The 22,995-nt window shown below is 43.5% G+C and overlaps 1 protein-coding gene across 1 annotated transcript; it reads left to right on the top strand.

The window, feature by feature from the left end:
• The first annotated feature begins 589 nt into the window (after nucleotides 1-589).
• Nucleotides 590-22,186, top strand: LMAN1 (lectin, mannose binding 1). Its single transcript, XM_044431400.1, has 13 exons — nucleotides 590-850; nucleotides 3,686-3,840; nucleotides 3,922-4,029; nucleotides 5,690-5,751; nucleotides 6,652-6,751; nucleotides 7,521-7,644; nucleotides 9,175-9,233; nucleotides 10,281-10,413; nucleotides 10,822-11,015; nucleotides 11,128-11,198; nucleotides 17,089-17,242; nucleotides 18,324-18,445; nucleotides 20,217-22,186. Exons 1-13 carry the CDS (start codon nucleotides 613-615, stop codon nucleotides 20,251-20,253), a joined length of 1,557 nt encoding a protein of 518 aa, XP_044287335.1. The 5' UTR covers nucleotides 590-612; the 3' UTR covers nucleotides 20,254-22,186.
• Nucleotides 22,187-22,995: the final 809 nt, after the last annotated feature.

Here is a 22,995-nt window from a genome sequence, read left to right as displayed (position 1 = left end):
GGCGGTGGCTTCCTTTCTGGAGTCAATCCATCTCTTATTTGGTCTTCCTTTTGTTTTTCTGCCTTTTGCTTTCCCTGGCATGCTTGTTACTTCCAGGGAGTCTTGCCTTCTTGTGCTAGTTTAGATGGAAATAAAACTTACTAAGAGAATGGGTGCGCGTTACAGGACTTTTAGAAAATTAAGCATGCATAGGACTGCTCCCTAAACATTGCTGGATTTGTTCCCATCATGACATTAACGTTTGTGTTGGGATTACTGTATTTAGCGTTAACATAGCTCTAATTTGTAGTGCACCATGTTACTCCCGCCAAAGATCATTGCTAAGGAGACGCCGCAAGGGATGGAAGGGGCGGTGCCTTGGCATTTAAAAGAGCGCGAGGGAAAGGTGGGCGGAGCCAGTGTCGAAAGTGCCGCTCCAACTCTTCCCCCTCCCACAGCACAGCTCTCGTCTTGCGGGACAGAGGGGGCGGGAACCACGAGGCCACGCCTCCTAGTGACAGGCCGCGGCGCTCTTTGCCCTTTGGCCGGGCGCAAGCTCCACCCCTCTGAGCATCTCAACCAATGGCTTAGCGCCCTGTTGGCCGAGCCGGCTTGCATGCAGCGGAGGCCAAGATGGCGGCGCTCTCGATGCAGAAGGGTTGCTGGACGGGAGTCCCTGGGAAATTGTGCTTAGCCGCATTGCTGTGCCTGGGCAGCCGTTGGCTCCCCCCCGTAGACGCCTCCGGCCAAGCGGAAGGCGGCGCTGCTGCTCCTGCGGTGCCTCACCGGCGGTTCGAGTATAAATATAGTTTCAAGGGGCCGCACTTGGTGCAGGCGGACGGGCTAGTGCCCTTCTGGATTCACACAGGCAGTAAGTACCAAAGGGGGCACGTAGCAGCTAAGGGTGGGGAAGGGGGCAGCGGCGTTTAGTTGGGATGACGGACCTTCAGTCTTGGAACTCCTCGAAGGCAGAGGGTCCCTAAGCATGTGCAGAGTGCAGCTCTGGAGTGTCTATCCCTGCGCATGTGGCATTCAGGGCAAGGTGGTATCTTGGAAGTATTGCTACCAAGGCGCGAGTCGGAGACAGGAAGGAAGTGTAAATGTCTCTAGCGTTTAGATTAATTCTCGGTTCCTTTTCCCTTATCTACAAGCATGCCACGTAGCCCTTCTGGACTCGTCAATAGTAATTGCACCTAATTTTTCCATTGCATGTATATGTGCATGCAGTTTTACATGTACACATGCATTACTCTCTTCCATTTTCTTCAGGTTCTTTGGGCTTGCCTGTGTGCAGCTACTTTATTGGTAGTAGTATGCAGGCTGCCTGAAAAGTATACCCTAGCCCTAGTGCTGCAATAGTTGTGAAGAATTCTGAACTAGGTGGACTGTACTTCTTTGCAAGACTGTACATTTGGAAAAATTAACATTTAAGATAGTTTATATCCTAAATGTTAATAAGGTTCTGAGAATATGTTCTTGCTTTTAGAATTCAAGATACCTTAGTTAAAAGAATGACAGGTATACAGCAAGTTAGCCCTTGCCACATTGGACTTAGAGATAGCATGTTTGCTTTCTCAGTGTGCTTGTTGTAGCAAATTAATACTGTACCTTCTTGTTCTGTAGCTAGTGTATATGTGGTCTTGAAGTAAAAATTCAGATTTTGAAACATGAGTTGCTCACATGATGCAGGTGCTTAAGTATGTTTTACATTTATGCTTCAGGAATGACTGTACTGTGTTCATTTCACACATGAAACTCCTTTAAGCTGGTATCAAGCAGAGCATAAAAAGCATCAGTTATTGAAATTTCTCAGAAGTAATTTCAGTTGCACTAAATGACTTGATGTGAAACCATTTGCTTCTTCATAGTGATATGTCACTGTTGTCAGAAATGAGAATTTAACTTGTGCTTTCCACCAGGTTCATCCCTTCTTGTTTTCCCCTCCCTATCTCATATCTATCTATCTATTGCATTTTAATAAACTCTTTACTTGGTCCTAAGCATGCATATGTGAGTAGATAAATAGGTACCACTTCGGTAGGAAGGTAACAGCATTCTGTGTGCCTTGGCATTTAGTCATGCCAGCCACATGACCACAGAAGCATCTTCAGACAAAGCTGGCTCTTTGGCTTAGAAATGGAGATGAGCACCACCTCTAGAATCAGACACAGCTAGCACGCGTGTGCAGGGGGAACCTTTACCTTTAATAGAGACACTATGCTACTACTGCTTTTGGACTCTGTTTCTAATCGACTCACAGAGCTTCCTGTGGCTCCCTGTTGACTTTTCTGTCACTGATTAAATGTGCACTTGTGGGTATTTGTCCTGCAAAGTTCTCAGTACCTGATGTCCAAAATGGCTTAGTTCAGGTACTTCACATGACTGTTCTCATCTGTTATATGTGACCAACTTGCTAATTTATTTTGCTTCTTTATTTGAAAACTATTCCACCATTCTACCAAAAATGGTGGACCATTACACATTCCTTCTTACGTGGCTCTGGGTTACTACTTATACTGGGCTATTCCAATGCCAACTGTTGTGGGCCCAGAGTAAAAGTAACTGTACTGTGTATATTAGAGGGACCCAATTTTGCATGTTCAATGATGCTTCCCTCTGCAGGGAGAAAGGGACTTCTTTTTCTTATTCCATGCTAGTCAAATGCCACCTTTCTCTGGTTTTGTGCATTAGGTGGAACTTAGGAGGGGATATCTGGTAGGCCAGATGGAGAGTTCCAACATCCTTAACTTATATGCTTATGGTTCTTACTTATTATAGTAGGAGTTGTATGTACACATGTTTCCTTCCCACAATGCTTACAATAATGGGAAGAATACAGTGGTGCCTCATAGTTTGAACGATTCTAACTTCGAATGATCCAGAGTTCGAACACTGGTAAAATCACTCCACAGTTCGAATGATGTTTCTAAGTTCAACCTGCAAGCAAAATGAAAAATATGTGGTCGCAGTGAAAACACCATCAGTTGTACACCCAAGTTGGAAAAAAAAAATCTTAGTAAAAGACACATTGCCATTAATCCCCGTCAAAATACTCCCCCCCCCCCCCCAGAAAAAATACTCTTATCATTCTGGCCACTTTCTGAAGCAGTGGGAAGTCTTCTCACGTGAGTGTCTTTAGTTACGCTGTCATGGCTTCGATTCCTGAATTGATTCACGAAAAGGCAATTCAAGATGAAGTGATTCAAGATGAGTATTGTTTAGGGTCTGGGCTAATTCCATTATTTTTAATGGGGAAAATTGATTCGGACTTTGAACAATTTGGCCTCCTGAAACGAATTAAATTCGAAGTACTAGGCAATACTGTATTCAAATGTGAATTATACCCTGCTTTAATTTATTCTCCACTACAGGCATCAAATGTGGGGATAAACAGTCTGAGGCTGCCACTCTGTTCTGGGAGAACATTTGCTCCAGTTCTGTGTTACAGAGCTGACTTTATGATCCAGGGTGAAATGTTTTAGACAGTCCTTCACTTCAACTGTGGACCACTTCTTGTCCCAGAAATCTACTTTATGGGCTGTTGTGAGCAAATGATGTGTGATACTAGTACAGTCTTGTGTTTTAGGGGAAAAGTAACATTCTCAGTTCTGTCAAATAATTTATCTGAGCAGAGACCATGTATTTTAGGAGCAGTTATTGTAAGAGTTTTGCTTTTTTGAAAATTAATAGCACATTTTCCTTTTAGATGCTATTCCCAGCGCTGATCAAATAAGAATAACACCATCATTAAAAAGCCAGCGGGGATCAGTATGGACAAAAAGCAAATCTGTATTTGAATACTGGGAGATTGAAGTGACTTTCCGAGTAACAGGGAGAGGGCGAATAGGAGCTGATGGATTGGTATGTAAGAATGACTTCTTCGCAAACATTTATTGCTTAAACCTGGACATGTAAAATTTAGATTTGAATTTCCCTGAACAGGCAGTGTGGTTTACAGAAGGGCAAGGCTTAGATGGTCCTGTTTTTGGAGCAGCTGATAACTGGAATGGCGTTGGCATCTTCTTTGACTCATTCGACAATGATGCAAAGGTAAGTGGAAAGTCATGAGAATATGTTCCATGGACTTCACTGCATATAGACCCATTTTGTAGGAGTTTCTTATGTAATCAGGACAGTAAAAACAGAATATGGGAATTTACAGCCAGTTCCCTTAAAAACAAATGCCACTGAGTTCAATTACTCTTACTCTCGAGAAAATCAGTATAGGATAACCATCTAACATGCACTAGTTGAATTGGTTTGTAGAACGCAGCAGTAAGCTTTTACAGGGTGATTCTTAAATGGGTTAAGATGGTGTTTGCATGCAAACATTGTCTTTGCTTACCAGGAGTACAGTCTTAACACAGGATCCTGTGACATCTACATCATTTCTGCAGCTCAAAGACTTAGTCTGTAAGAAATGCTCGGATTCCTGAAGCACATGTATTTGTTTACCTTGTTATCATGCCATATGTTTCAGGGTTGGTAGTATATTTGAAAAGAAGTAGAAAGTCTTTAACTTGAGCAGGGGGGAGGGTGTGATAGCAACATTTTTTTTAAAAAAAAGATTGCTTTCTTGTGTTCAGCAACCAAGTAGGAGTACCACCAGGAAATGTTGTTGGGTACCATCAGGAAAATTAATTACAATGCATTTATTAATAAATACATGTTTTATACCAAGTGAGATAATATGAGCAGCTTTCATCATGTTCAGAGAAATTGCATCCATCCATCTTCTATTAAGCTAAGACATCAACATCAGGCCAAAGGTCCTCTCTGGCATTCTGTGCTTTGTGCAGGTCAACCAGCTGCCTCTGGAGAACATGTCACTGTATATCCGTTGCTGGAAAACAATCTCCAGCAACTGATGAGCCTCTGAATTATGCCATTTCCATTTAACCGTAATGACCAGTAGGCTAGGCTATTTATATACTGATCCCCCACAAATTCCTCACCTTGTTCCATGTAGCATGAAAAACTGCAGTAAATATTAAGGTGTATGATTTTTAAAAAGGCTTAGTCATAACTTAGATCTTTAAAAGTGTTGACACAACATACAAAGTCACTTTGGGGCATGACTTAACATGTCATGAATACCCTGCTTCCTTTGGGAAGATTGATAAGCCACCCTTCCTAGGCATTGCTTATTGTGGAATTTAGGAAACCCTCCATGGTTTAGCATACCATCCAAACCTTAAGTTTGGACACACCTTAAGTCATTGTCAAGCCAAAAGGCCACAGATCCCCTTGGCCAGAACTGCAAAAAAGAATTGCCACTATGGCAAAAGGACTGTAGCTGATGGCAGCCAGTGAAGTGTGGCAGCCCTGCTGTCCCTCTGGCATTGAAAGAAATGCAGGGGGAAGCCATTGGGCCCACAGGACACCTCTTCCCCGAACCCTCCCCAGGCAACCCAGGGAAGAACCAGACGCTTGAATTGGCCATCTGATCAGGAAGAGAGGTCAGGCACCTGCACCCTGCCCTCTGCCACCATGTTCATCTCAACAACTGAATTATCTTAACTGGTGGTAGGAGAGTCGTGCTGTTTTAAAAGACCATGGCTTTGAGTTCTCTAGCTATGTAATAAACAGGTTTTTCTTGTGTATTTGCATATGGCAGAACAGTGGCTCTTGTCTAACACTGAAACAGTTTCAATGTAAACTTGTTTACAAGTCTGAACTACTTTTATTTTTATTTATATTTCTCTTCAAGAAAAATAACCCGGCAGTGATTGTTGTCGGAAACAATGGCAAGCTCCATTACGACCATCAAAAGTAAGTGGCATATTTGTTTGATCTATTTTGATTTACAGGGGGTTTACAGATCAGTATGGAAATATTTTCAGCAACATCTGTTTCTATTTATGTGATTTTTGGTTCTGCCCAATCCCAGTGGGTCAAAGCATCTTGTAAAAAGGAAAGAGAAACTTGTGCCAACTGACTTAATAGCCCTTTCCCTGGTCTTTCAGTCCGGCCATGTCATATTAGGTCAATCTTCCGTTGACCTCTGTCCTCAGTCCCACCCAGCAGTCTGACTTTCCAAATAAAAGCAGTTTATGTTTTTTTCTGCCACTTGTCTTCCACCTAGAAACTCCATCCATGTCACTCATATTTCCAATCAAGCCTTTAACATACTGTCACAGATTAAAGCCTCACATTCCCACCCTATTCTCTTGTTGCCACCTTGCTGCACTCCTGCTTCACCACATTACTCCTCATGGATTAATTAAAAGTCAGTTTTTTTCCTTGGCCTCTTGCAGCCCTTAGCATTACTACTTCATGAACTGACTATGTCACCTGTAATGCACCTAATACTGTTTCGCAGCTGCCTATTGTGGGAGAAGAGTGGTCATTGCAGACTGGTTCTCTGACAGGAAAGTTTGTCTTAGGGGAGGCCTTGAAAAGAACTTTAAAGAATTCCTGGTTTCTCCAGATACTGTTTGAAAACTACTCTTTAGTGCTGCATATGCCCCTAGTAAATTATGGTTTGCACATCCATTCAGATCCCAGTTAAGAAGTGTTTTTCTATGTAGGCTAATACGGTTACTACTTCATTTCTGTAATAGATTTATGTAATCTTCTAATTATGTGTTGTGTGCTGCTTAACTTTTCAGCTATGTGATCTGCTATATATTTCTGTAGTTTAAAATGTTTAATATGTTCTGTCTCTTAAAGTGATGGCTCTACACAAGCGTTGGCGTCATGTCAAAGAGATTTTCGTAACAAGCCGTATCCTGTTCGAGCGAAGATCACCTACTACCAAAAGATACTGACTGTTAAGTGCCCACTTTTTTCGCTATTGTCTGTGTCTGTACTTAATATGGGAATATCTGATACTTTTTATGGTTCCAGAAAGGCTGTACTTCTCAAAGTGAGAGTGAAGCCAAGCCACACATGATATGGTGATACTAGAAGTGCTCTGTAGAACATTTTTCAAACAACCTTAGATCTTGGAAAAGCGATGAAAAGCTTAGGTTATGGCACAGCACAGGAAAGCATATGTCAGTAGCATTTCTCTTGAATACTTCCATGCAACTGGACAAAACTTCCAAGTTCTTCTAACTTATCATGCCTTCAGGTATAGGATACAGACTTGGAATCTTTGGGTCAGTTGTTGAGAAGTAACATGTGAGATGCTGCCCCTAACTAATGAAGAGTTTTATGTGTTGATGAATGGAGCATCTTAAAGTTACAGCTATCATGAATTTAGAGAGAGTATGATATAGAAATGAACCACTTTGCTATTGGTATCAACATGGGGTTGGGGGGGGGATGTTGTGTAACTCGGTGGAGCATGTGCTTAAGCATGGGTTATGGAAGATTTCTCTCTGTGTGTATGTGAGGCAGGCACAACTTTCCCTGGCTGGGATACCAGAAGGTGGCATCTAACACATCTGGAGGCACCATGTTGGGGAAGGATGATCTAGTGTTTCTGTCTATAGTCTTGGGTGGCAGGCTTGGAAAGCCCTTGGCAGGCCATTGCCAGTTGGCATAGAGGTTGCTCGGTGTATGTGGTGGCTTCATATCTTTGCATCTCTTTTTAGGTATATATAAACAATGGCTTTACTCCAGACAAGGAAGACTATGAATTTTGTGCCAAAGTAGAAGACATGGTGCTGCCTTCTCAGGGATACTTTGGGATTTCAGCAGCAACCGGTGGTCTTGCAGGTAATTTTGCTACTCTGTTTTGTTGAAGCAATGATTTGAAGTAGATTAATATTTGGTAATGCATGAAATGTCTGCAGGCTAAGTACCTAGTGGAACAGGAACTGTGTCTGCCAGTAGGTAAACTTTTGGAAGGCTGCAGAGGGAAGAAATTATGTGGGCAAGATGTACATTTTTGTTTTCTAGTTGAATGGTTCTTAGCACGTATGAGAAAGAAGGGGCTCCTGTGTAGGAGCTCTTCTACAGGAAGGAAGTGCATGGGATCAGTAGCAGGAGGACGGCGTATGAATGGCACTCTACTGGCCTTCAAGCCCTGCTTCACGGGTGCTTGGCTTAATCTGTGGAAGCATATTAGGAAGTGCTTTTGGAGCTCCTTGAGCTAGATTTTGGGATTCAAAGAGCTGCTTCAGGTGGGCTCAAAGGATGGGCTATTTCTGGTTGTTTTACCTTAGACTGCAAGCTTCCCTGTTGCCCTAGCCATATTATAAGTGGATTTTGGAATTCAAGCCCAGTGCTCTCCTGGCCGTGCAGAACTAGTTGTGCTTTGGATCCCAGCCATGGTCTTGGTTATTATTCTAGCAGCTCTGCTGGTAAGGAAACCCAGGGCACAGCTACTGGAGTTAATTGCAAGCACCATGGCCACCATTCAACCTGGAAAACATTCTGCATACCCAAGAGAGCTTTTGTCTTGTGATTGCCTTTGAATTGCACTGAACTCAAAGTAGTAGATTCTAAACGTGCAGCAGGATCTTATTCTATAGTACCTAGAAAAACTGGGCATTTCGTGTGTAATCCTGTATTAAATATAACTGATTATATGAAACTTTTCTGCCATTTTGCTCCAGTCTCTTGTCTTTTGAGCAAATTCACAAGGCCACCTTTTCTAGTAGATATTTTCTGTTTGGCATAAACTTGGGGAGAAGCAGGGTAGCTTGCAAGTGTGAAATGCTGCATTTCTGCTGCAGGAACACTGCTGTGCAGCACCACTAACTTCTGCTGCAATTTTGTTCGGTGTGGTAGTGCTCGATTCAGGGGGGCCCTGTGTCTCCCCTGCTCCATCACCACCCAGAGCTTATTAGAAGGGTGGCAGTGCCAGTGTGCACAGCTCTACTCTTTGTCTTTTGAGTTGGGGCCTGGCACTGAGTGAAAAAGTGCCAGGCAGGTGCAATGGCTTACTCCCCAGAATGCCTGTGGGACTCTGCCCCCGGCTTAGTGTCCAGCTATTTGTGATGTGCCTTTGAAGGCAGGGCTCAGAGGCGTTTGGAGAAAGGCGAGGGCATTGCTCCTGCTGCTTCTCCACTCAATGCTTAGTTTCTTAAATAAAAATAAAGATACGGTGCTGTAACACCAACTGCAGTGGGTCCCTCCAGAGACCTGGAACTCGCCCAACCAAGCAATGTACTGATGCTGAGCCGGGTAATACATAAACTTGAATGCATTCCAGCAATTGTAATGATGCGTTCTCTTCATATTATTCTGCTTTGTTAGAACAATTGGGAATGACAACTTAATATTTTTGGGATTTCTATCCAGATGACCATGATGTCTTGTCTTTCCTGACCTTCCAGTTGACAGAGCCTGGCAAAGTAGCGGTAGGCATCCTTAGACACTTACTTTGAGGTGGGCCGACTTGCAGGGATTTTCAGTGCTGAATAATGCATCAGAGTCAGTGTGTGGAGCAAGTATTCCCTATGGTTTAAGTGGAACAATGGATGAGTGTGTAATTTGCAAGAGGGGGGATCTTAAGTGAGATTAGTTTCTGGTATCTTCCTTTCAGCAGGCTTTATTTACCTATTTGCATTTGAATTTTAGTATATTACATTAAACGTTACTGTCCATTCATGAGTCTTGAGTTAAGGAAGATAATCTTGCTGGGAAGCTAAATATTTTAATTAAGAGCTAGACAATTTGATATAGGTTTTTAAGAACTCTAAGGCATATGCCACCAAACTCTAATAGTAACTTGGAGAGCACTTTTGCTTTGGCTTAGCCATGCTCCCTCTTACATACTAGCATGTGAGGACAGACCAGGAGAAAGTGGTATATTGAAGATTTGTTAGTCTGTAAAGTACTTAAACATGTGCACATTTGCCAGCTCTAGCCCTGTTCAGGCACATAAGTCCTTAGGGGATAATACTCCTGCAAGGGAGAGAGCTAGCTTAACTTATGCACCTGTTATTTCCTCATATTTGTGTGCTGGACCAGCCATGCCCCACATACTGTTATATATTGAATTTTATTTGTGTAAGCCGTCCTGAAGCTCTTGCAAAGGACGGCATATAAATATCTGGGAGGGGGGAGGGGGAGGGGGGAGAAGACTGAAGCAGGGACTTTTTCTAAACGATTTGGAACCCTAAATATTCAGGGAGTCTATACACACAGAGCAGACTCTGCGTTTCAGGCATTCCATCCACACCACACATCTGTGGCAAGATGTGGGTTTGGTGGGGACATGGCTAAGACCCATGAGTGTGGTCCCACTATTCTCTTTGTGCAACACTGATGCCTTAGCAGAGCTTCTTTCCAGTGTTGTTTGTGTTCTGAGGGTGTAACACTGAGTGCAAAATACTATAAATCAAAGCCAGAAACAATTTTACACTATCCATTTCAGTAATGTTATCTTAAAATTGGTCTTAAAGCCTCCTCCTGATGCAGAAATTCCAGAAAAGGACAAAGAGAAATACCAAGAAGAGTTTGAACATTTCCAGCAAGAGCTGGACAAGAAGAAGGAAGAGTTTCAGAAGGAGCATCCTGATGTACAGGGGCAGCCCAGTAAGTGGCCAAATGATCCTGATTTGATACTAAATAAACACAATTCTTTGATGAGTTTCCATATGAGAAACAGCTAGAAATTTCACTTGAGTATACTACATATGAAGCCATATGTGTGGAATCAGAGATGTTTAACTGCAAACTTAATTACTGTTCTTTTGAGGACAAAGATGTCTGCATGTGCCTTGCTTGTCTCTCTCACCATCATCTGTGCCCATCAGTGCCAAATGAGGGCATTTGGATCTCTTTACTGTGTAAAATAATTCTAGTTGTGAGAATAAAAGCACAGAAATTTGTATAGTACTTGGGCGGTGCTTGAAGGGGAAAGTGAAAGACATATTAGTGAATGTCCAAATGTGACTGTTTTAGAGCATGTAATTAGAATCCTGTTCCATTATTTTTTTTAAGCGGATGACCTCTTTGAGACAGTGAGTGATCGTGAGCTGAGGCAAATCTTTGAAGGCCAAAACCGAATTCATCTGGAAATAAAGCAACTCAACAGGCAGTTGGACATGATTCTGGACGAGCAGAGAAGATACGTCTCTGCAGTGACAGAAGAGATTTCCAAAAGAGGAGCTGGTGTCTCTGGTCAGCCAGGGCAGGTAGTGAAGAACACTGTTGGGGGATGTGCCAAAGACAGCCGTGCTTCTCTTGTGCCATTCTTCACTAACACTGTTGAATGAGTTTTCTAATCCGTTTTTGTTCTTACTTAAGGCCTCCCAGCAAGAACTGGAGAGTGTTGTGAAAGCTCAAGAGGAGGTCCTGAGACAAGTTGGTGAAATGAAGTAAGCAGATGTGTGAAGGATGCTGGCAGTGTGATATTTATTTGTTTATTTCTGATTCAGGTTTCATATTTCCTGGTTCAGGTGTTGAACTGTTGTTTGAGGGGTGGGGTTTAAGATTAATACAAAGGACAGCTCCAAAGAGAACTTGGAGATACATTTGTAGCCCCATGTATTGTGAAATTCACAGTGCAGTTCTATGCAAGTCTGTTCTGAAGTCTCATTGATGGCGTCCAACCCATGTGATAACCCACACTCAGGGGTTGGACATGGGTTCAATGTGGGTTGTTGTAGCAATGTAGGTTTTGTGTTGTCTAAACCCAGCTGCTCTACCATGGTTGGGTAGTGAACCGTGGGCTGCTTATGGGTCACAAACCATAGTTAATTAGCAAGGTTGGGTTCAGACAGCATGAGATTCCATGTTTCAACAATGAAATATGGTTCAGTGACACCTTGTATTCAACTCCTTGGTTTGGGTTATTGTGTAGTCTGAACCAAGCCATTGTGTTCAGTGAAGCTTATTCCTAGGTAGGTGGAAGTAAGATACTACCTTATATAATAATTACCCTTTGGTTATAGGAATGCCTTCAAGATTTGTTACCTTGTACTTACTTTTTTGATGGCTCATTTTCCTGTTCATATCTGTTTAGTTCAAAGCTTCAAGTAAAAATTTTCTTACAGGGCGGATTTGCACTGCACATTAACCTCTATGGGAATTTTACCTTCACAGTCCCAGTAAAATGCCCCTGTGCCTGATAGACGGTTAGGCATCATGGGGGGTTGTGTCCTCCTCCTCCCCACTTCCCCTGCAGTCCCTCTGCAGTGTGTTAGGGGCCACTGTGGAGCAGTGAGGAGAGCAAGATGGCAGCAGCTGGAAGCTGTCACTTCAGCAGCTGTCACCAATTCCTAGCACAGCGCTCTTACAGAGAGAGATCTGTAGTGCCTGTGGCTTACAAGTGGGCACGGGTGGCCTCCATGCTGCAGATTTGCAGTATGTCATGGCTGGCAAATGGGGAAATGGCCTGAGTGGCCTTCATACCACACAGCCACTGTGACTGAGCAGCAGGCAGAGGACGTGTTCAGAGGGGTCTCCATGGGAGGAGGCCTGGCCGCGCATGCCACTCTGGCCACAGTTCCCCACCCCACTTCTCTCTGATGGCATGGTTCCAGGCTCTGCCATGCATCCCAGTTGGGACTTGGGCAGGCAGTCCAGGCAGGCCCCTGCATCACTGCCCAGTCCTTGTTCCTTTATTTTGCCAAGGCAAGCCGAGCAGCTCCTTCTGTGGCTCTTCCACTGCAGTGGTGGCAGCAAGCGGGACCCAGTGGCTGAGTCTTCTGCAGTGTGGCCTGCTGAGTTGGCACATGGTGGAACCAAGCGGCTTCTCCCAGGCTCCTGCTAGGTTAGAGGGAAAGCAAGCAGTCCTTCTTTAAGCAGTCCTTCCTGCATTGGCAGGAACCTGGAGAAAACTGATGACAGCCACTAGTGTTTGGCTGTTCCAGCCAAAGGATGTTTACTTTTCCGTTGCCAATGGCTTAGTGCACCATCCAGTTCTGGGATAGCACATTAAGCTACGGTGGGTTATTTAATCCTTAGGACAAGCCAAGAGTAACTGGGGTTGCTTCCATATCATGGCAGGATATCATACTGTCTGAATCCAGTCATAGGCTTCCCAAAGGTATTGTTCACACTAGCAGACAGACATTTACATGGTGGTGTCTGCTGAAATAGCATGCATTCAGGGTCAGAGTTCAGGTCTTCAGGATGCAGTTGGATCGGATATGAGATCTGATCCTGCAGAAGTACCAGCCTTGGCAGCACAATCTTTAGTCATTGTGGGACAAGACTCATTAATGCAAGAGGAGAGCTTGAGCCCAGTTGTCAAGATGAGGATATGAATCAGTTTTGGCTGAAAAGATGTACTTTTCCTGCTCTTCTTTGTGCCTCTGAGCATCCTGCCGGTGAGTTCTGTGCTTGAGCAGAGCTAGATTCAGAACATCTGGAGCTTTAGCCAAGTGGCTGGTGCTCAGCCATCTTTCCCAAAAGGTGAAGTACTTAGTGAGGTAGGTGCACACCTCATAATCAGTTTTTCTTATCTGAATGTCTGCATTGGTGGGCAGGGAAGAACTTAAAATCAGTACGCTTGCCTTGCCCCTTGGATTCAATTGTGGGAAAGGGATTACTTTCTGTAATACCTTGTAAGACATTTTCTTGGGTTCCTTGTACAACATTTCTGAACCATGATGTTTACTAATATTAATAGTTCAAGGACAGCTCCTTCAATGTGCCTAAGTAGGTCAGCTTTTATAGAATAAAGATTATAGAATGTACTTCCATTTTCACTCATGTTCTTTGGGGACAGCTTTCATTTTAATATTCTTGGCAAATCTTTATACTGAAGAAGTAAATTAGATTTTCTTGTTAACATCAGAAGCCTGCCCTTTTAGTGACTACTTATTAAGAAAGCTTTTGCGTAATATCTTAATATTTTCAGCTTGAGATTAAAGAACGTCTTGTAGTGGATAAAACAAAACAAATGAACATCCCTCTGTCTTCTGTATGGAAGGGATAGATTGTCAATGTAATTTTTCATGTCAAGTTCCATATATTTCTCAGTCGCTGCATTTGAAAAGACCATTGGATTATCTTGACAATAGAAGAAATTGATTTCACACTTGTTATTGAACAGGAACATTTGGAAGCCAAGTGGTCTACATGCACTTTTTATTGGACCAGTTTGTCTTAAACTTTAGAATCCTATTACTTTTATCTCAAGTGATTATATTTCAAAATGGTAACTGACAAGTAAATGAAGTAACTTAATCTAAAACAACATATTCTTAAACATGTAACGAATTAATTTTTCCTGTCCGATATACACTGACGGCAGGTAAACATCTCCCCAGAACAGTAATGTCAAGTAGAGGAGGCCAGACAAGGTTTTTGTCAGGATCACCCTGTGACCCTCCTGCCTCAGGAGCCTTGGACCTCCAGTTTCCAGTATTCAAATCCCAAACTCAATCTCCTACCCTGCAATTTCTTGTAAATGTTGGGTTCTCAGCTGCAGGAAGGATTCAAGAGGCAGTTTAGATAAATTTTAATATTCTTCCTAAATCTGTTAAATAATGCTTTCATTGATATTAGGTGAAATCTGAGATGGCAAATATTCTGCCATTTTTACATCTTATTCAACTGACAACTGTTAATTGATGTTAATGGTTAATACTTGCATCTCAACTTCAGCTCATAAGAATATATAAAGAAATTTCCTAGTTTGTTTAGTAGTTTACAGCAAAATAGTAATTTGAATGCATTCCAGATACTTTAAATTTGCAGATTTATTGTTTGGCTGAATAAAGACTTTTGCTAAAGGCTACGGAGATGGGCACTAAATAAAGAGTTGGATTTAATCTTCTTTGTTGAAGGAAACACAAAGTTTTAAAGAAATTAAGATGAACAAATACAAGACATAGACTTTGATTATTCTGTTAACAATGAAAGGGATTACCATTCAAATAATATTTAGCTGTAGACACTAATCCTCTTTGCAACTGGGAAGAGGCATCACAACAAGAGAAACTTATATGAACATATTGATTAAGGACCTTGCCTGCTTCCTTTATCCAATCAGTTTAGATGTCTTATATCACCAGTTACAGCATCTGCACTTCTTATGGCTTTAATTTTCTTTTTTATAAGAACAGAAATGAATTTATGGCAAGATAATACTATATTGCTTTGATGCATGCAGCAAATGAATTTGTCATGTAAAAGGTAATCAGGAGCCACATGTCTTAAGTCTTTTGCTTATCCCTAAAGCATGGTGGGCCTTGTTCATCATCTTGAAATAGATTTTAGATTCCTTAGAATTATGACATTATTTAAAGCTTCAGGAGAATGATTCAAATTGGTCTTGGAAGCCTTTGACAGTCACATGATACTTTTGTGTCCATAGCTGGATTCAGTGCTTGCCTTGGAACAGTTGCGCTTTGCATCTATATTGTTATCTGCATTTTTAATGGAAATGTGTGCTTAGAGGGATTAAAGCTGGATTCCTAGACCCACTCAGTGACAAACATACAAGATAGAGTTGCAAGAATGGAAATAATTCGCCATGCCAAGCAGGGCATGGGGAATGAAAGCAGATTGATTAGGTCCTGACTGCACTCCAGAAAAGCCCACTGGCTTTTAAAGCTCTGGTCCCCAAAGCCACCTGCATCCTGCTGGAGAGAGGCAGGGCTGCCTGGGCCAGCTTGATGTCTGACTTCTATTCCAGGAGGCCTTGGCTTGGGGCAGGTATTTCGCCAATCCACCTCATTCAGTTAGAGCAGCACAGGAAGGCTGACATGAACTGACATGTAACCTGGGTACTGTTTTGATTCCATAAATACGCAAAGCTGGTATGACCCATTGCATGCACTGGGTCACCTCCATGTCAGAGTTCCGGTAAAAGGTACCCTTTCCCCCATCTGATTAGAGGTGGTCCTGTAATATGAGAACACGGGGCCAACTCATGACACTAAGTCATGGGAAGTCCAAGACAGGTAAATGGAATCCACACAGTACATAGTTACACTGTGGAATCCTCTACCACAAGATACAGACTGGTTTCACATAACTGGGGAAGGAAAATTAGCCACAGTAACTTATTTTCTTGCCCCTCTGAATTGCCATAATTGCCCTTGCCAGCACAGTTGGTTGTGTCATACAAACCTGATATGGGTGTGGGAAGGATGGGCTTGCAATCCACCTCACAACCTAGGCCTTATCAGGTGCTTTGTAAACCGCTCTCCACCTTCACTCTGTTTGGATGGCAGAACAAACAGCAGTGGGTGACCTTTTCAGTGGTAGCCTGCTCCCCAGTTATGGAACAGAACAGGCTTCCCACCGAGGTCTGTATGGCACCAACCTCGATACCTTTTCAGCTCCAGGTTAACACTGTCCTCTATGACAGGGCATTTCATTAGTTTTGTGTTCTATTGGAGCATTGTGTCAACTGCTTCCCAGATCTTGTGATTTAATTTGAACAGGCTATTGTTGCTTTTTCGATTTGGTTTTTTACATTTTGTATTGTATTTTTATTGTACTGTATTTTATCTCTTGCCAGCCACCCAAAGAGCTTCAGCTATTGGGCAGTATAGAAATACAATGATGAGGATGTTGTACTCATCAACATCCTCTGTATCATAAGCAACAACAAACTGCACCTGACAAGGGTAATTAAGTGGTGTGCAACTGCCATGTGAGCTCCAGGAACATAAGCCACAGTGGCTTATTTTCTTTCCTGGCATGTGCAAAGCAGCTCATAGTGAAGGCCACCAATTTGGCTAGCTTTAAAAGGGGGTCACACACAGGCATGGATGGTTAGTCTATCGGTGGCTGCTCTTCCAGATGGCTGTATACCCTCTTCAGTATCCTAGCAGGCTGCCTTTGCATGGTACTTGCTGGGAGCTCAAGTGGGAGGCTGCCGTTTCACTCATGGCCTGCTTGTGGGCTCCCCTTGGAGTTCTGGCTGGCACTCGGAACCAAATGCTGGCCTAGAATGCAGACTAGAACTCCTGCTCCGCATCAGCCCAGTGGTTCTCCTTGTGAGGTAGTAGCGATCCTGGCAGATCTTTTTCCTTCAGCTGCTCTCTTCACTCACTGCCTCTTGGCTCACACATGAGTAGCTTAGTTGCATAAGGAGACAATGCTGGCTGAGGGAAGAACTCTTTGCCTGCCTGCACTCGCTCTCGGATCCAGTCAGTGCACAAAAGAAATGGCACTAAGAAAGCTCTTAGACCTCCAATTGTAATGAGGCTCAAGGAACTGTACAGAGAGAGGCTTACTGTAGCAAACCTCCGTTTGGGGGAGAAATAATTCTCACCACTGACAATGAATTTTGTCTTTTCCTAGAAACTCTGTGGGAGAAACGCTCAGGCTTGTCAGTGGCATTCAGCATGCTGGCCCTGCCGGTGGGGTCTATGAAACAACCCAGCACTTCAATGATATCAAGGAGCACCTCCACGTCGTAAAAAGGGACATCGAGCATCTAGTCCAGAGGAACATGGTATGGCAATATGTGTCTCATGTTCGAGCCGTTTGCTGCACAAGGCCTGCACGCTGCCACTGAGGGAGTGTGGTGATCTTGCCGTCGTGATGCGCTTGTCTGTCATTTTAGCATCTCAGAGCAAACTAGCAGTACAGTCTGTAGGCTTGTGAGGCAGCCGGCTGAGGAATGCCAGGCCGAGTCTGCACATGTGGCTGTTCACGAGTGGCTGCTGAGTCAAGCACAGCAGTTCCCTTGTGGCGCCTCTAAGCTGCTCTAGCTCTAGCTCAGCTTTGTCCACTGGTTACCCTTTGGGAAGGAGTAATGTGACCAGGATGAGGTACCACCAGGTGCTGCAGGGGCCAGCCTTGTCACAGATCCTGGCTCACATAGTCATCCTCCTGGCTTTGCCAATAAGTCCACAAAAGACATCATGTGTCTGGCATCGCCATCCCTTTCTGGGCCCGACTGCTGCAGCTCCATATGTGCTGCTTTGCTTGCCCTGTCTTCTATCCCTGATACAGCAAGCAAGCAGTGATGATAGTGATAGCATAGCAACAAAGCTCCACACAACCCACCCCTTTTCCGTTCAGTTCAGTTCATGGACTGCCTCTCATGCTCGGCCCCTGCTCCGCATCACATGCAGTTCAGCCCAAAACTGCACATCACGTGCGTGCAAGATGCTTGCAGTTTGTCCGCCATGGGCTCAGTTCCTGGCAAGCGCCATGCGAATGCTCAGTGCACGCACCAGAAAGCCCCATGAAAGCGGGTCAGAGCCCAGGGAATCCAGTGGATTCTTGCCCTCAGATGGATTCCTCACACATCCCTATACATGAGAAGGGAAACATCCACCAGGGACTGTTCACTTCTCGAGTCTCTTTCTGGCGAGTGAGGCTGCAACAGTAGTGAAGAAAAAGAGCGACATCTGGCCACAATTGAGGACGGGGTGGGGAAAAGTCTTGCCAGCACCAGGGGTCGCTATTGTAATGTGCCCTGAAGTTTCCTTCTGCCTGTGGGCAGGGCAAAGAGAACCTCTGCTCCCACATGAATATATTTCTGCATTGCACTTGCTAAAAAACTATTCTATCATTTTGCTTTCTAGCCCTCAAATGAAAAGCCCAAATGTCCAGAGTTGCCACAGTTTCCATCATGTTTATCTACAACACACTTCTTTATATTTGTAGCAGTCCAAACATTGGTGTTCATTGGTTACATCACGTACAGGTAGGTGTCCTTTTTACTGTATTTTGCCAAACAGGTAATGGTTGAGTTCACGCATCGTGACAAGCGACCCTGCTGGGTTATCATGGTTCACTTTTTCTAAACTTCAGCTTGCCTGACAATCAGACTCAGAGTGGTAGCACCTCTTCCTCCTGCTCTCTCCTTCCTCCACAGGAGGCGCTGCTGAGCGGAATCTGCATTGATAGCCACGATTGCGAGCCAGGCTTGGCTCACTGCAGCCATCCTGCTGCCTCTGTTGTTCAAAATGGGGCTTACGCATTGAGGTGCAGTGTGGGGGACTAGGGGTGATCATACATCCTCACCCTCCTGCTCCAGAGGCGATTTGGGAAGGGGGTGATCCATATTCAGGCTCTTGCTCTTGTTTGAGCGGGGTGAGAATCAGCTGGGTGGCAGTAGCCAGTTAGGGACAGCACTGCTCAGTGGATTCCCACCGAGGGGCTCCCTTTGGGCATGAGTGTGGCGGGCACTTTCCACAGTGCCGTCCAGCTGATCACCTGCTCCTGCCCCAAAGAAAACCTGCTCAGTGTGACAGAATTAAGTAGCTCAGACGTGTAAAGTAGCTCTCCCTAAGCAAGTACTAAATATTTGCATCAAGACATAACATATCTCCCATTGCAACCATGCCAAAAAAGCTATTTTCTGAGTCCATGAAATAAGAGGGCTGATTTTACCTGTCATCAGCTTGTACTTTGACAGCCAGCCAAAGACTGATCTTGCTGTCAGCCTTGTAGAATTTTTCTGAACTACTGTGGTAAGTTTTACAGCTCCGTGTGTTTCCTGGAAGAGCATCTCAACTCTATATTCCTCCTCCTGAGTGGCATAAGAGTAGAGGAAATCTACTTGAGGTGTGCTGATGCACGAAAATGAAAGTGAGGCCTCTTGCCGCCTTTCTAATCTCTCTCAGGCTTAATATGAGAGCCTTTGACCTCCAAATTTAAATGTGTGATTTTTTTTAATAGACCCCTGATGTGAACCATTTCTTAAAGGCACATTTCCAGTTTTTATGGTTAGTCTTAAATATGTAGCAGGGTTTTTTGTTTGCTTGCTTGTTTTGCTAACAGCTTAAAAACAGTTCTGGGATCTGAGTGGATCTTCTAACAGTATGTAGACTTGATTCTTTCTGTGAATCTCCGTGAAGTGATTGTACTTCCATCAGTCTCCTTATTTAAAACATGTAAACTAGGGTTGAGCTGAGCAAAAGTACACACTAGGTCTGGAGAGTGCGGTCAACTTCATTGTTTCAGAGCAAGACAGACGGTTCATCCTGGGAGGGCTTGGCTCTAGTCTAGCCATCAAAGAGGAAACATAGAAACAGGGTGAGTCAGAAGGGGTCTCCCTGGCATCTAGTCTGACCCCCGGCTCCAGCCAGGCCCACTCATGACATGCCTACCAGGTACATGTCCAGCCTATCCTTGAACCACCTCCTGTAGAAGTGCATTCCATACTCCAGGGGTCCTAACTGTCTGGAAGCACTTCCTGGCATCCAGATTGAACCTTGGTTCCCTGAATTTGCCCCATTGGAACGTGTCCTGCCCTCCTTTGCAGAGGAAAACAGGTCTCTACCACCTCACAAACCTGTATGTCACCGGCTGAAGCTGAGACTGGTGCTAAGAGAGTAAGGCACCAGCTTCAGGCTCACCCTCTGAATTCTACAGCATTGCTGGATCTTAAAGGAGCCCTGTCTTGTTCAAACAAGCAACATGCGTCCTCTGCTCAGTTTAACAACTTGATGTCTCTTTCCTGTGCTGTGCAGGAGTCAGCAGGAAGCAGCAGCTAAGAAGTTCTTTTGATGGCCGATCTGTGTGCATCCCGTATGTGCATGCAGAGCATCACACAAGTTGCGAATGAGAAGAAACATTAGTGTTCAAAATGCTTCAATATTTTAAATTATTGAGGGTTTTTAAAAAAAAAACTCCATACACTGAATTCCAGATTAAAATATTGTAGAGTTGACAAGGATACTGAAGCAAAAGGGAGGCAAATTCTCCCCTTGAACTCCCATGGGAAGTTGGAATGTGCCCATTACTCTGCTGTGAAGATACTGCCTAGGTGGAGTACTGGAACAAGAAGCTTCGCTCACACTGATTATTACACTGTCTGGTTTTGGAGGGATTGGAGTGGGCAGGAAGACTTGCTGTAAAATATTTGTTACATGTCTGACTTTTTGTTTTAAGAGTGGGGAATCATAAAACTGCATTCTCCTTCTGTTTTATCAGAAAAGGTTGTAAAATTGTCACTGATACTGTGGGTGATGTCAACTGAGCAGAGTCATAGTGTTGCAGGTCTACCTTTTTCTAAAAATGTACAGAAACAGTGGTCAGAAGCAGCATTTGATGAAGTCTCCAGCAAAACCTTCCCCGTCCTGGTGGCTTCCAGATGTATGGAGCGGCACCTCCTATTATCCCCAGCCAGTATGCCCATTGGCTGAAGAGGATAGATATTTGGAGGCTGTCAGGTTGGGCAAGGGTGATGAAGAACAGCAGCTCAATTCTGAGTGGACTTTCTCTTCCTTTTTTCTTTTGCATAGGGAGAAGTCTACAGAAAATTGTACTCCTTTTCAGCATGTTTTGCTATAATTCTTTTGTACTGACACTTACCATACTTTTGTAGAAGTGTTATTTAATCTCTCTTCAGAGAAGAGATCTAGCTGTGCATATGCCTCACCCCAGAGTGTGCGTGCAGTATAGGAGAGTCTCCTTTCAAAACAGTAACTGAGTGTTGCTTCAGAGCATACCATTGCTGCAGTGAGCTCTTCCGAGTGGCACTGCTGTTGTATACTTTCATTGAGGACATGTTGTACACTTTGCTAGCATTCTTGCACATTGTCCCATCGTTAATCTCATTTTTACTGGACCAGTGTTGTGTTCTTAAAAAAAAGACAAGTATTTTATGTTGATCAGCTTACTGTGTGAACATTCTTGGGGAGATTCTCAAATGGAAAGCAAAATCACTCTGCCTTGTTTATCTTAGAACTTGACTTTGTCTTGCTGCCATCGAGCTTTTTTAACATCTATGAAAACTGTAACTGATTAGATGGTTGGTGTCCTTTCATTTGAAGAAGTCATAGCATTTGACTTTAAACCGAACATTAATCAAAAGGCAGCTCTACTCTACCACATTCAGTATTACATATGTTGAAGGCATTGTCCCTGATTTCTTTGAGGAAGAGAACAGAAATCTATGCAATAGGAATAGGTCTTTCCAACATTACCTTCCCTCTCAAGAAATTGGTAGCATTATGTGCTGAATTGTAAATGATAAATATTTCTCATCAAGTTTTTATTTGCAGCTGTTAAAAAAATCTGCAGTTCAGAATTAACAATTCATAATGCACAAATAAGGACAAGTAAAGAGTAGCATTATTTTAACTAACCAAAATTACAGGAGAGGGCAATTTGCCCACTCAGTTTTACACCAGCAAGTATTTTTACAGGTGCCTTGGACAAGTGAATTAAAGATTTGCTGTAAAACTGACCTGCTGCTCAAGCACTTGCTAGTGTTGAATTTTGCCCATGGCTCACTCCCACCAGCACCAAAGAAGATGCAACTTCTGCTGCCGAAAGTCTTTTCAGTGCTTTTTTTCTGAAAGAACTGATTCTCTTGGGGTGTTTCTTCTTGGAGTAAATACAAATTCTCTTGCTGAGCACACTTGTATTTTGTTTTGGCATAATATGACTCTTCCCAGCTGTGACACTCAATTTGAGAATTAAAATATTGAAGCTACCACTGGTATGGTTCTTGTGTTCAGATGGGATTAAAAAAAGCTCCGATCTTGGAGACTGGAATGAAAACCACAGCTTTACTCAAAGGTTGTGGCTTTTTGGCCTGTTGTCTTTAATGGGAGGGGAGAAAATTAAGGCTGGAGCCCTTTCAAGAGGCAGTGTTTTTCCAGGTGGATGCATCTGTATTAATACAAAGTGAAAATGGAAGGGGCTTTCTCAAGGGAGGCTGCAGACTACTATGTCAGATGGCCTCATCATTACAGCTTTGCTTTTTGGTACTAGAGCTGTCCATGATGGCAGACCTCTTGGGAGATGAGTGGATGAGGACTTCACTGATTTTAGAGTCGTCAGCCTTCCCTTTGTTTGCTATGTAATCCCTTCAGCTTCTGTGACATCCTTGCATCTAAGTCAGCTTGGTCCTATAGGAGAGACATCACATTCATTGTCCTGTGTCTCAGTCATAATTTTTCTCAGTATGGCATGTTATCAAACATAAGAAATTTAAGGCCAGTCCTACAGTGTCTACTCAGAAGTCCCAATGCATTCAATGGAACTTACTTGCAGGTACAGAAACCTCCCAGATCTAGTGCCTTCTACATACTTGGGACTGCAGTTCCCAGCATTTCTGATCCTTGGCTGTGCTGACCTGGGAGGCAGAGAACATAGAATCTGAAACATCTGGAGGGCACTGGTTTGAGGAAGACTTGAGCTGTAGAATTTTAGCTGCTATGTTTTTAATTTCCAAAAGCTGTTTGTATTAGCATTTCTAATTGGCACAAGTATGTTCCTTAAACTACAACAGATGTTAAG

This window comes from Varanus komodoensis, unplaced genomic scaffold (genome assembly GCF_004798865.1).
Source record: "Varanus komodoensis strain SLA01 unplaced genomic scaffold, ASM479886v1 scaffold22, whole genome shotgun sequence".
Classification (NCBI taxonomy): Eukaryota; Metazoa; Chordata; class Lepidosauria; order Squamata; family Varanidae; genus Varanus; species Varanus komodoensis.
The sequence above is the reverse complement of the archived record's forward strand: the minus strand, read 5'-3'. Positions and strand labels throughout refer to the sequence as shown.